This window comes from Staurois parvus, unplaced genomic scaffold (assembly GCF_062004578.1).
Source record: "Staurois parvus isolate SC_StPar_1 unplaced genomic scaffold, SC_StPar_1.0 ptg001750l, whole genome shotgun sequence".
NCBI lineage: Eukaryota > Metazoa > Chordata > Amphibia > Anura > Ranidae > Staurois > Staurois parvus.
In genome coordinates this window covers 27,658-39,906 of record NW_028319546.1, presented here as the reverse complement: position 1 = coordinate 39,906, position 12,249 = coordinate 27,658, and the positions used below count along the sequence as shown (strand labels likewise).

Here is a 12,249-nt window from a genome sequence, read left to right as displayed (position 1 = left end):
TTGGTGTGTATCTGACACTAAATAGGGCAATAGGCAGACTGTCTGGCCAACTCATGCCAGTCTCTTGGGCCATTTTTAGCACTCTGGCTTTCAGAGTGCCATTCATTCTTTCTACTTTTCACTACTTTGCGGGTGATAGGGGGTATGGAACGCCAGAGTGACTCCTAATGCCGCCCATATTTCTTTGGTTACTGAAGCTGTGAAAGCGGGGCCCTGGTCACTCTCTATCACCTCTGGAAGTCCATATCTGCATACAGCCTCAGTGAGGAGTTTCTTTGCAGTTGTTTTAGCAGTCATGTTAGTTACAGCAAAGACCTCTGGCCAACTGGAAAACATGTCCATCACCACTAGGGTGTACTCAAACCGCCCACTCTTTGGCATCTGGATATGGTCAATTTGTATCCTTTGAAAAGGGTATAGGGGTTTGGCCAAGTGTTTCTCTGGTGTCTTCTCTGTGCGTCCCGGATTGCATTTTGCACAGATGGCACATGTTTTGCAAAAATTATTTGTCAATGTGGTGATTCCAGGCGCTATATAGTACTTGTTAATGAGAGAGTTCATGAGGCTCTTTGACAGATGGGCTGCTCCGTGTGCCCACTGGACTACAGCTGGAAACATATTATTGGGTAAACAAAGCCTCTTGTTGCACTCAAACAGACCGTCTTTGAGAATAGCTCCTCTCTGTCTCCAGCTCTCTTTTTCTTCTGGACTTGCTGCTTCTCGGAGTTCCTTGAGGTAGCTTCTGTCCACAGGTAAAGTCTGTAAGGTGAATATTGGTTCTCACTCTCCGGTCACCTCTCCTTCCATTTCTGGTGGTCCCATGGCCACTCGTTTTGCCGCCAAATCTGCCAGATTATTGCCTTTGGCTTCTGAGGAGTTTATTTTCCCATGAGCTTTTACCTTCAGAATAGCCACTTGAATGGGTAGAAGGAGTGCTTCCAGCAGTCGTCCAATGGCTGCTCCATGTCTTATGGATGTACCTGCCGCAGTCATAAATCCTCTTGCCTTCCATATGGGTCCAAAGTCATGGGCCACCCCAAAGGCATATCTGGAGTCTGTGTAGATATTGGCCCTTTTTCCTTCCATCATCTGGCATGCTGTTGTGAGTGCTTGAAGTTCAGCTCCCTGTGCAGATATTGCTCGCAATAGGGCTCTTGCCTGTAGGACTGTGTCTGCAGTAGTGACCGCAAATCCTGTATGATATTTGCCTCCATCGTCTGCATATCTGGAACCATCAACAAACAAGGTGAAGTCTGGGTCCTGCAGAGGTGTTTCACTCACTGTGGGGAGATGGAAGGTTTCCATTTTCATCACTTCAAGACAATTATGAGGCTCAGTGGCTCCATTATCCTCTCCACTTTCTTCATTACCTTCAGTACCCCCCTCAGCAATTGGGAGGAGAGTGGCCGGATTCAGGGTTTGGCAACGTAGGAGAGTGACATTATCAGGAAGGTGGAGGGAACACTGTAGTCTAAGATGCCTCGCTGTGGACAAATGTTTAGGTTGGACTTGGTTTAAAATGGCAGCAATGTCATGCGGCGCCAGAAGAACAAGTTCATGTCCCAGTACGATATCAGAGGTCTTATCCAGCAGAGCTTGAGCAGCAAAAACTGCACGCAGACACGAGGGTGCTCCTCTAGCCACTGGGTCTAAACGGCATAAGTAGTAGCCTACGGGTCGTAGGCGGTTGCCATGGGACTGGGCCAATACTCCTGTGGCATGGCCTTGGCGTTCAGACACGAACAGTTTGAAAGGTTTCTCGTAGTCTGGTAGACCTAGGGCTGGGGCTGAAGAAAGTAAGCGTTTTAGAGCCAAAAAGTTGGAGGCGGCCTTTTCGGACAGATGGAAGGGCTCAGACTTGAGAGCATCGTAGAGTGGTTGCATAAACCAAGAAGCATCAGGAATCCATGACCTACAATAGGATATGAGGCCAAGAAAGGCATGGAGTGGCTTCTGGCCTAGCGGCAGTGGCAGGTTCTGGATGGCCTTAACTCTTTCCTCCATAAGATGCCTTGTTCCATATGAGAGGCAGTGGCCCAAGAATACGACTGTTGTAGAGCACCATTGCAACTTCGGTTTAGAAGCCTTACAGCCTTGGTGTGCCAAGTAACATAGTAAACTCTCCGAGGCTTCTTCAGCCGTGGGCAGGTCATCAGCACAGAGAAGGTCATCCACATATTGAAGAAGGACCACTGCCGAATGTTCCTTTTGCCACGTGTCCAGTATGGTGGTCATGGCTTTGGCAAACTGGCTCGGAGAATTTTGAGCCCCTTGTGGCATAACTGCCCAGGTGTATTGCTGCCCCTCATGGGTAAAAGCGAGGTATCTGCAGGAAGGATGCAATGGAACGCTGAAGAATGCATTTGCCAGGTCCACCACGGTGAAATACTTTGCTGTTGGAGGTACCCCTGTGAGTAAAGTGTGGGGATTTGGGACGATAGGTGTCTCCAAGACGATGGCTTCATTCACTGCTCGGAGGTCCTGTACCATCCTGTACTTCTCTGGTTCCCCTTTGGGTGTCTTCTTTTTCACCGGGAACAAAGGTGTGTTGCATGGAGAGGTACAAGGTATGAGTGCACCATTTGCCACAAGGGACTTGACCTGCTTTGAAATGGCATCGGATTGCGCTGGTTTCAGTGGGTACTGTGGTTTCTTGGGTAGGGGGGCTCCTAGCTTCAATTCCACCATAATTGGGGGTACCTTTAAATATCCAATATCTTCGGGTCCTGTGGACCATAGGCAACTTGGGATTCTGCTCAGCACATCCTCTGGGATGGTGGTGGTAGAGGTCTCTTGAAGTGCCATCAGAAGGGGAATGGAGCACAGTGCAGACGTGTCCTCTTCTTCTAGTGGTGATGAGATAACCACCTTGCCATCAGGAGTGAATGTGATAGAGGCCTGGAGCCTAGATAGCACATCAGCTCCCAGGAGATTCAGGGGACATGTTGAAGACACAACAAACCGGGCCAGCAAGTCTGGGAATGGACCAACCTGTAAAGGTTGGGTAAGAGGATTAGACCTCGGGGTTCCATCTACCCCCACACAGGATATATCTATATCGGAAAGGTATGAGTGGTCTGGCAGGTCTTCTGTTCTGATCACGCTCCTGGCTGCACCTGTGTCAATTAGAAATGTCGTTGGGTGCCCTTCAATAGGTAAGGTCACTTTTGCTAATGGGCCCCCTGAACCCACTGAAGACACTGCCAAGATAGAGAATGACACAGGCTTGCCCACTTCCTAGCGCAGAAGATCCAGGTGATTCGCACTGGGCCCAGGGGTTTGATGTTGCTGTTGTGACTGTTGCTGGTTGTATGCGTCCTTGTTCCACTGTGGCCGTCAACGTCTGGGAGGGGCTCTGCAGTTCCTCTTGTAGTGTCCTAGGCGGCCACAATTGAAACAAATGGGCTTATTTTCTTCTGAGGCCGTTGGCCAGGTTTGCGTCCAGGGGTCTGCTACCATAATAGGGGTGGACTTTTTGGTAGCTTGTGATGATTCAAGGCCTTTTGCCACCAACAGCAGAGTGTCTAAGGGCATCACACGATACTCAGGCCTAGCCATGATAAGACCCTTACATATTGGTTCCCTCAGCCCCGCAACAAAGGCTGATGACAGCATCTGATTATGGGCTTTGTTGTATGCGCTAATTCTCAGGTCTGAAAAGACCTGGGACAATCTGGTATAGAATTTTTCTACTGACTCTGCCTTACCTTGGGTAATATCTTGAAGGGTGGTGGCTTGATTGGCCAGTCTCTCTTTGGCCCAGTCATGCAGTTGCGTACAAAATTCCAGTCCAGAGGAGAAGGCTTTGTCATCGACAAGCCAGGTGTTGTTAAGACTTTGTGCCATTATTGGCCAGTATGAGTATCCTGCCTTTATCTCACACAGGCTGACTAGGTCTCTCCAGTCTGCCGAGTATGTCTTCTGGATCTGAGCTATCCTGCGATAAAAGGGCATGGGCTGCTTTTCGGGGTCTGGCAATGTGGTCACCAGGGAAGAGGCCTGGGACGGAGTAAAGATGACATACAGGACCGGTGCATCTGCCGGGGTGTGGAGTCTTCCTGCCTGAGGAGTCCTTCCTGTCACCTGTGGCCTAAGAGGGGCATCTGGAGAGGCGTATGCGGATAGCGTAGGAAGTTCCGGACCTGCGGCCTCCTCATCCAAAGAAGATATGTCTGACCAGGTTGACCCTAAGTGCAAATGTTTGCTCCCTTTTGGTCTATTGGGGATAAAACTGTCTCTCGCGGGACCAGCGGTCGTGTCAGGTTAAAGCACTGGCATGGTGGGGACACGCGGCACATCCGGCGAATGTACCATCGGCTTGTAAGACCGGACACACTGGGTAGAGGCGGCTCACTTGAGGCATAGGCCCCCTGGAAATCTGATTTGGTGTACCAAAATGGCCACCTCCAGGAAGTGTACTGGGCTGGGCAGGAAGTGACAATGCAGGTGCAGCAAGATGGCTGCCATCAGGAAGTGCACTGGGCTGGGCAGGAAGGACAGAGGAGAGGGTGGTAGATGAAGGGTGGAGCCAAGTGTCTGCAGTTCCTTTACAATGTCAACACATTGGTGGTATACATAAACAGTTTTCCCTCCCTGTTGCAATACCTCTTCTGTCCACTGCTCTTTGTGTATAGCTTTGGCTACATTGTACCAAGCTTCTGCTGTCCTCAATAAATTATTATCAACTAATACACCTTTCTTTTCTTTTATCAATTTCCACCATTCTTCCGGCTGTAAACGACCCCCCTTATCTGTGATTCCACATACTTTCACTAACTTAACTAATCCCTTCACATACTGCTCCCCCTCCCTCTGTGCAACCAGGTCACGTGCTAACATTCCTTTGTCCGATTTTATCAGCGTCTGACCCATCTCCTCCTGTCTCTGGTCTTCCTAAAAGAAACCCCTAGACTCCTCACACGCTGCTGTTCACTGTGTTCACAATCGTCCAGCTGTTCTAGTTGGCAGGGGCACCTTTCTATACTGTGCCCCCCCTCTCTCGCCTCTGCTTCTATCTGCTGAATTGATTTCCCAATACCCCCCCTTACAGGGTAATGCACATTAAGGCAGAAAACTAACACTTCAGGCAAATCAGAAAACAGAGGATGACATCCTAACAATTCCTGACTATATCCTATCTCTTTAACCCTTAACAAACCCCAACCGTCTTCATGAATGGCAAACATTAAACCAGACACACATTTAGGACATGACATATCAGTCTATCTTGGTGGGCTAAAGTACAGATCACTGACTAACTCTTCGTAACCCACACACACACAGTTACGGCACCCGCTGTCACACTACCGTGACGCGTACCCGACACCTCTCCTCTTGTGGTCAACACACAAGGTTACCACACACCCAAGAGAAATTATGTGTCAAAACCCTCAGTAGGTCCACTCCTCTTCCACCTCAAGACTGATACATAAAAACAAACACACAACAGAGAACCAGGCAACAGATAAGCAATGCAGGTAGATTTAAATACACTCAGGGCAAGAAAGGTTACCTGCCTTTAGTGACCTTTAGCAGCCGCACCAGGCACAGGAATGAATCAACAACAAAGACAGGATAAGCACTGGTAAGATAGCAAAATATATCTTACCATGCTCCGAGAGTTGATCAGGCTCTTGTCCCGTCTGTTGCAATTTACACCTAACGCCCTTTCTGGTCGGCTGGCCGCGGGTTCATGACCCAGAGTTCCCGGGTTTCCTGGCACCAGTTGATTTAGTTGAGGACTGAATTGTCCAGTGCTTACCTGTTCCTGTCCTAAATTATGATGCTGGTTTGCTCTAGAATGTGCGCACATAAAGAAACTCACACTGACACGTTTGGTCTGTGAAAACTTCTCTCTAATTTATTGAAATGAAACCGTGAGTTTATATATGAAAAATTATGCGAACATCATGTGATAACAGCATAAGCATTATATTAGTCTTTGATTGGTCACTTTACACGAAAACAATCTCCGTCATGGTATAGGTGTGATCTTCTTCCAAGTCTTATCTTACAGAAAGAAAAACATTCCTTTTGTCTTCAAAATCACATGATGGGAGAGCAAAAAAAAATAAAAATAAGTACAGGGATAACATGACTAGGGGGAATAGAGGGACAACAGAGGGTTAAAAGATGGGTAGGAAATTTTGGGATAATGGCTTACCTTATTGGATGGGGATGTTGGGGAGGGTTCACAGGGAGGAAAAGGAGTGTCTGACCTCAGGAAATCTAGTGGGGGAAGTTGGAAGAAGAAGAAGCTTCCCACCCTCCCACCCCTTCGTTCTTTGGTTTATATTGTCATGGCGGCCTTGGCGGTGGTTGGTCTTTGCAGGAGGAAAGAATTCTGTATGGAGATAGATTCGGAACCCATCAGTGGCATGTGGACCTCGATACATTCTGGTTAACAAGGGGTTAACTCAGAATAGGTAAAATGGTGGTCACTGTGGATAAGTAGGGTTATCCCTGAGCCGGTGGGTTGCGGCTGGGTATAAGTAGGATTTTCCCCAAGTCGGTGGGTTGCGGCTGGATATAAGTAGGATTGTCCCTGAGCCGGTGGTTTGCGTCTGGGGATAAGTAGGATTGTCCCCGAGCCGGTGGGTTGAGGCTGGGGATAAGTAGGATTGTCCCCGAGCAGGTGAGTTGCGGCTGGGGATAAGAAGGATTGTCCCAGAGCCAGTGGGTTGTGTCTGGGGATAAGTAGGATTGTCCCCGAGCAGGTGAGTTGGGGCTGGGGATAAGTAGGATTGTCCCCGAGCCAGTGGGTTGTGTCTGGGGCTAAGTAGGATTGTCCCCGAGCAGGTGAGTTGCGGCTGGGGATAAGTAGGATTGTCCCCGAGCCGATGGATTGGGGCTGGGGATAAGTAGGATTGTCCCCGAGCCGGTGGGTTGTGTCTGGGGATAAGTAGGATTGTCCGCGAGCAGGTGAGTTGCGGCTGGGGATAAGTAGGATTGTCCCCGAGCAGGTGAGTTGCGGCTGGGGATAAGTAGGATTGTCCCCGAGCAGGTGAGTTGCGGCTGGGGATAAGTAGGATTGTCCCCGAGCCGATGGATTGGGGCTGGGGATAAGTAGGATTGTCCCCGAGCCGGTGGGTTGTGTCTGGGGATAAGTATGATTGTCCGCGAGCAGGTGAGTTGCGGCTGGGGATAAGTAGGATTGTCCCCGAGCAGGTGAGTTGCGGCTGGGGATAAGTAGGATTGTCCCCGAGCCAGTGGGTTGTGTCTGGGGCTAAGTAGGATTGTCCCCGAGCAGGTGAGTTGCGGCTGGGGATAAGTAGGATTGTCCCCGAGCCGATGGATTGGGGCTGGGGATAAGTAGGATTGTCCCCGAGCCGGTGGGTTGTGTCTGGGGATAAGTAGGATTGTCCGCGAGCAGGTGAGTTGCGGCTGGGGATAAGTAGGATTGTCCCCGAGCAGGTGAGTTTCGGCTGGGGATAAGTAGGATTGTCCCCGAGCAGGTGAGTTGCGGCTGGGGATAAGTAGGATTGTCCCCGAGCCGATGGATTGGGGCTGGGGATAAGTAGGATTGTCCCCGAGCCGGTGGGTTGTGTCTGGGGATAAGTAGGATTGTCCGCGAGCAGGTGAGTTGCGGCTGGGGATAAGTAGGATTGTCCCCAAGCAGGTGAGTTGCGGCTGGGGATAAGTAGGATTGTCCCCGAGCCGGTGGGTTGTGGCTGGGGATAAGTAGGATTGTCCCCGAGCAGGTGAGTTGCGGCTGGGGATAAGTAGGATTGTCCCCGAGCCGGTGGGTTGCGGCTGGGGATAAGTAGGATTGTCCCCGAGCCAGTGGGTTGTGTCTGGGGCTAAGTAGGATTGTCCCCGAGCAGGTGAGTTGCGGCTGGGGATAAGTAGGATTGTCCCCGAGCCGATGGATTGGGGCTGGGGATAAGTAGGATTGTCCCCGAGCCGGTGGGTTGTGTCTGGGGATAAGTAGGATTGTCCGTGAGCAGGTGAGTTGCGGCTGGGGATAAGTAGGATTGTCCCCGAGCAGGTGAGTTGCGGCTGGGGATAAGTAGGATTGTCCCCGAGCAGGTGAGTTGCGGCTGGGGATAAGTAGGATTGTCCCCGAGCCGATGGATTGGGGCTGGGGATAAGTAGGATTGTCCCCGAGCCGGTGGGTTGTGTCTGGGGATAAGTAGGATTGTCCGCGAGCAGGTGAGTTGCGGCTGGGGATAAGTAGGATTGTCCCCAAGCAGGTGAGTTGCGGCTGGGGATAAGTAGGATTGTCCCCGAGCCGGTGGGTTGCGGCTGGGGATAAGTAGGATTGTCCCCGAGCAGGTGAGTTGCGGCTGGGGATAAGTAGGATTGTCCCCGAGCCGGTGGGTTGCGGCTGGGGATAAGTAGGATTGTCCCCGAGCCGGTGGGTTGCGGCTGTGGATAAGTAGGATTGTCCCCAAGCTGGCGGGTTGTGTCTGGGGATAAGTAGGATTGTCCCCAAGCAGGTGAGTTGCGGCTGGGGATAAGTAGGATTGTCCCCGAGCTGGCGGGTTGTGTCTGGGGATAAGTAGGATTGTCCCCGAGCAGGTGGGTTGCGGCTGGGGATAAGTAGGATTGTCCCCGAGCCGGTGGGTTGCGGATGGGGATAAGTAGGATTGTCCCCGAGCCGGTGGGTTGCGGCTGGGGATAAGTAGGATTGTCCCCGAGCCGGTGGGTTGCGGCTGGGGATAAGTAGGATTGTCCCCGAGCCGGTGGGTTGCGGCTGTGGATAAGTAGGATTGTCCCCAAGCTGGCGGGTTGTGTCTGGGGATAAGTAGGATTGTCCCCAAGCAGGTGAGTTGCGGCTGGGGATAAGTAGGATTGTCCCCGAGCTGGCGGGTTGTGTCTGGGGATAAGTAGGATTGTCCCCGAGCAGGTGGGTTGCGGCTGGGGATAAGTAGGATTGTCCCCGAGCCGGTGGGTTGCGGATGGGGATAAGTAGGATTGTCCCCGAGCCGGTGGGTTGCGGCTGGGGATAAGTAGGATTGTCCCCGAGCCGGTGGGTTGCGGCTGGGGATAAGTAGGATTGTCCCCGAGCCGGTGGGTTGCGGCTGTGGATAAGTAGGATTGTCCCCAAGCTGGCGGGTTGTGTCTGGGGATAAGTAGGATTGTCCCCAAGCAGGTGAGTTGCGGCTGGGGGCCTAAGGTGAAGGAATGTTTTCCGCAAAAGTGAAGTTGGGTTTATGGCCCTCAAATGACCACCATGTTTTTCTTCTGTTTATAATTTGGAATGTTATATTATTTATGTTGAAATAATTTATTGGTTAATAAAAGGCTGCTCTGGCCATTTTGACTCCAAAAACTTGCTTTGTGTATTTTGTATAGCTGGAATGGTGGAGGGTATGGCCTAGCAGGCTTGGTTAGGTTGGAAGGCATATATTCTACCCTTGTCATGTACCTCACACTGCCATGTTTATATCTTCATACTAAAATCAATTCAGACACACTTAGTCACGAGAGTGTCAACTCATAGTTATAGCCCTGTATTTTCTGTTCTCTGACCAGAAGGGCTCTTCATAGGAAATATACAAGTATAGCTTCCAATATACACAGAATAAACACCAATACCAAACCCATCAAATATACAACAGATATGTGTGTGATTGTCAGTAGGCTACGCTGTTTTCTGTCCTTTATTCTGTTCATTTTTAGTCAATTTAGATAAAAGTGAAAAGGAACGGCTTCAGATTCCAGTGCATGGCAAGGCAAGCATAGCCTACTTAGACTTCTGATTTTATCACGAGTGCCGGATTTCATATCATCAGCAAAGTCAACAGAGGTCTTGTCAGTAGAGGTAAAGCTTTCCACTGCAGTCCTGGATCTCAGCAGAATGGGAAGAGAACGGAAGGCGGTTGATGATGAGACAATGGTAGAATGCATTAGATAAATGTTATATGGGCGAGATCATATCTTACTAGTAACAGCTTTTAGTTTCATTATATCAAATCCCTCCAGGATTTCTTCCTTTCACTGTAATGACAGTTTTGGCACAGTCCCATAGGACCTCCTACTAGCCAATAAGATTACTCAATGATGCCTTGGCTGACATGAAGCATAATCTCTCTTTTGATTTAGAATAAAACATTTCCTCAAAGTAAAATAAAATTTTTGTAGTGAAAATCCTCATAAGCTCAGCCAATGTTCTTTATTTTTTGAGGTTTTGTTTTTTGTAGAGTTAAGCCTGACTAAGCTTCATAGTCAGCCGTGGCAGAAACAGCAAGGCCAAACGGTAGAGGTTAGAGGCCCCCCTTATGTTTGAGTGCAGATAGGACATTAAGAAGGGAGCACATGGGCTGTGAACACGGGGAGGCAATGTCTTTACTGGGTTTAGGAGGATTTCCATAAGGTGGACTGTAGAGTCACCAGTGAAGGATGTGTTATGATGCCTTTTTCTCTGCTGATAGCCGATCCTCATGTAACACACTGCACTGTTACTGTTTTCAAGATACTGATTGACCACAAGATGGCAGTGTTCCACAGTTTAGCAATTACAGACTTGAGTATAGCAAGGTATTGCTGAACTTGTATGTTGAAGGTGGGACTGTTGTGCCGGGACAAGCTGAAAGCAGACTACATTTCCCAGTGGAGCTGGCGAAGGGTCAGGAGCCTATATAGTCTAAAGCTTGGGAACTTTCTGGGAGGAGGAAAGAGACTGTAAGAGACTGTGTGAGAGTGAGGATGTGTGCTGGACGCTGGTGAGGAACTCAGAGGGCCCAGGCCGGATCGGATTGCACCAGAGAGGAAGGATTACAGATCACTGATATTGCTGGCAAGCAGGAGAGCTGACCCTGCAGGTAGACAGATCGTGGAATCGTGACTGGTATTGTTCTTTCACAGAGAAACCAAGAGGACAAGAGGGGCCCCCAACAAGAGACCATTCTTCACTTTGCCAAGACTACAGACTTGGTGAGAGAGCTCCACAACCCAGATTGTTTTCAGTTACAAGATATCGGGCTTGTTTTCTTCGTTATTTCAGTGAAGAACACTTTGCATCACATTATACCACTAGAAACACAGACTAATTAGCCCAATTTAGTTCTGTGGCCTACTCTATTCTTTCCCCACTCTATTGCTCTGAGTTCAGGATTCCTCCTGCAGCACATGTATCTTTGTTGGACATTGACACTGTTAATACCTCATCTCTAATATTTTATAGCTATAAAGGAACTTGCTTCATCAACCCATTTCCAAATGAACCCTTTCTAATTCTGCTACCATCAGTCAGGGGAAGATTTTTTACTACTGTGTCTTTTCTTCTTCAGGAACTCTTGCCCTCAAATAAAAAGGACCTCAACCTTAATGTGCACCGACTAGGACCCCAAAAAGCACGCAGAAGAGTTGTTTTTATATATATATCCTGAAGTGATACTAAAGAGAACGTTATTATTTACATATTCATCTTTGGAGTTTAACCCTGTTCCCAGATATTGAGAACCCAAAAGTGAGTTGGCCACATCCTTGATAGCTTATTTCAGCAAATTTTTGGGTAAGATATTTCAGTGCAGGAATTGGTATTTAAGCTCTGTTCCTGCAGAACATTTTGGATTTGTTCTAAAGTGTTTGATCATTTGGCTGAACCTTTCAGAGTGTCTAACTTATCTACATGCTTACTGTTATCTCTTGTGTTTGTACTATTTTTGTTGTACTCTAATTGCAATACAATCAGAATATTGGTTCACCTAAGGGGGTAGCACTACATTCATATTTTGGCAAACTTCTATCCCACATCACAAGAGCTCAGTTACCGAGAGTCTTCTGTATTTTTCAGTCCAAGATGGTAGATCAATTTCTAGAGCAGAATTACAGGGACGAGTCTTTGCCCACCTGCCTGCTCCCAGGTATGACATGCATACTTCTCTTAGCATCCAAGTGGCACAGGGACTTTAATATCGGCTCATATGAAGTAGTGAAAAGAGAGCTCAATGGCTCAGGTTAGACTGTTGGCATTAGACAGGGCTACCATCCAGCAGGTACCCATTAGGTTTCTGGATAAGGCATGTAACAATAAAAAGAACCAAATGATAAAATAGGCCAAATAAATGTATTGGTTTGCAGTAAAAAAAAAAAAGCCTATGCATTTTGGGGCCAGAAAACACCCCCTCCCTTCATCAGGGCTTCACTTATAGTAAGAAACTTGATTGAACACAAAGTAGGGATTTCATGAGTATATCTATGTACGGAATTACTTTCTGAACCAGGAGAGTTACCAGCCAGCATCTTCTTTACTTGTCCTTGCTGGCCAATAACCATTCCAGTCCAGCAAGTAAATTCTGTATA

General features: G+C 48.7%; 1 protein-coding gene across 1 annotated transcript; it reads right to left on the bottom strand.

The window, feature by feature from the left end:
* Nucleotides 1-1,852: 1,852 nt before the first annotated feature.
* On the bottom strand, nt 1,853-3,999 carry LOC149434514 (uncharacterized; the record flags this gene model as incomplete). Its single annotated transcript, XM_089663693.1, has 3 exons — nt 1,853-1,857; nt 2,091-3,116; nt 3,708-3,999. Coding segments are annotated over 3 exons (1,323 nt in total), but the record flags the coding sequence as incomplete, so codon positions are not given.
* Nucleotides 4,000-12,249: the final 8,250 nt, after the last annotated feature.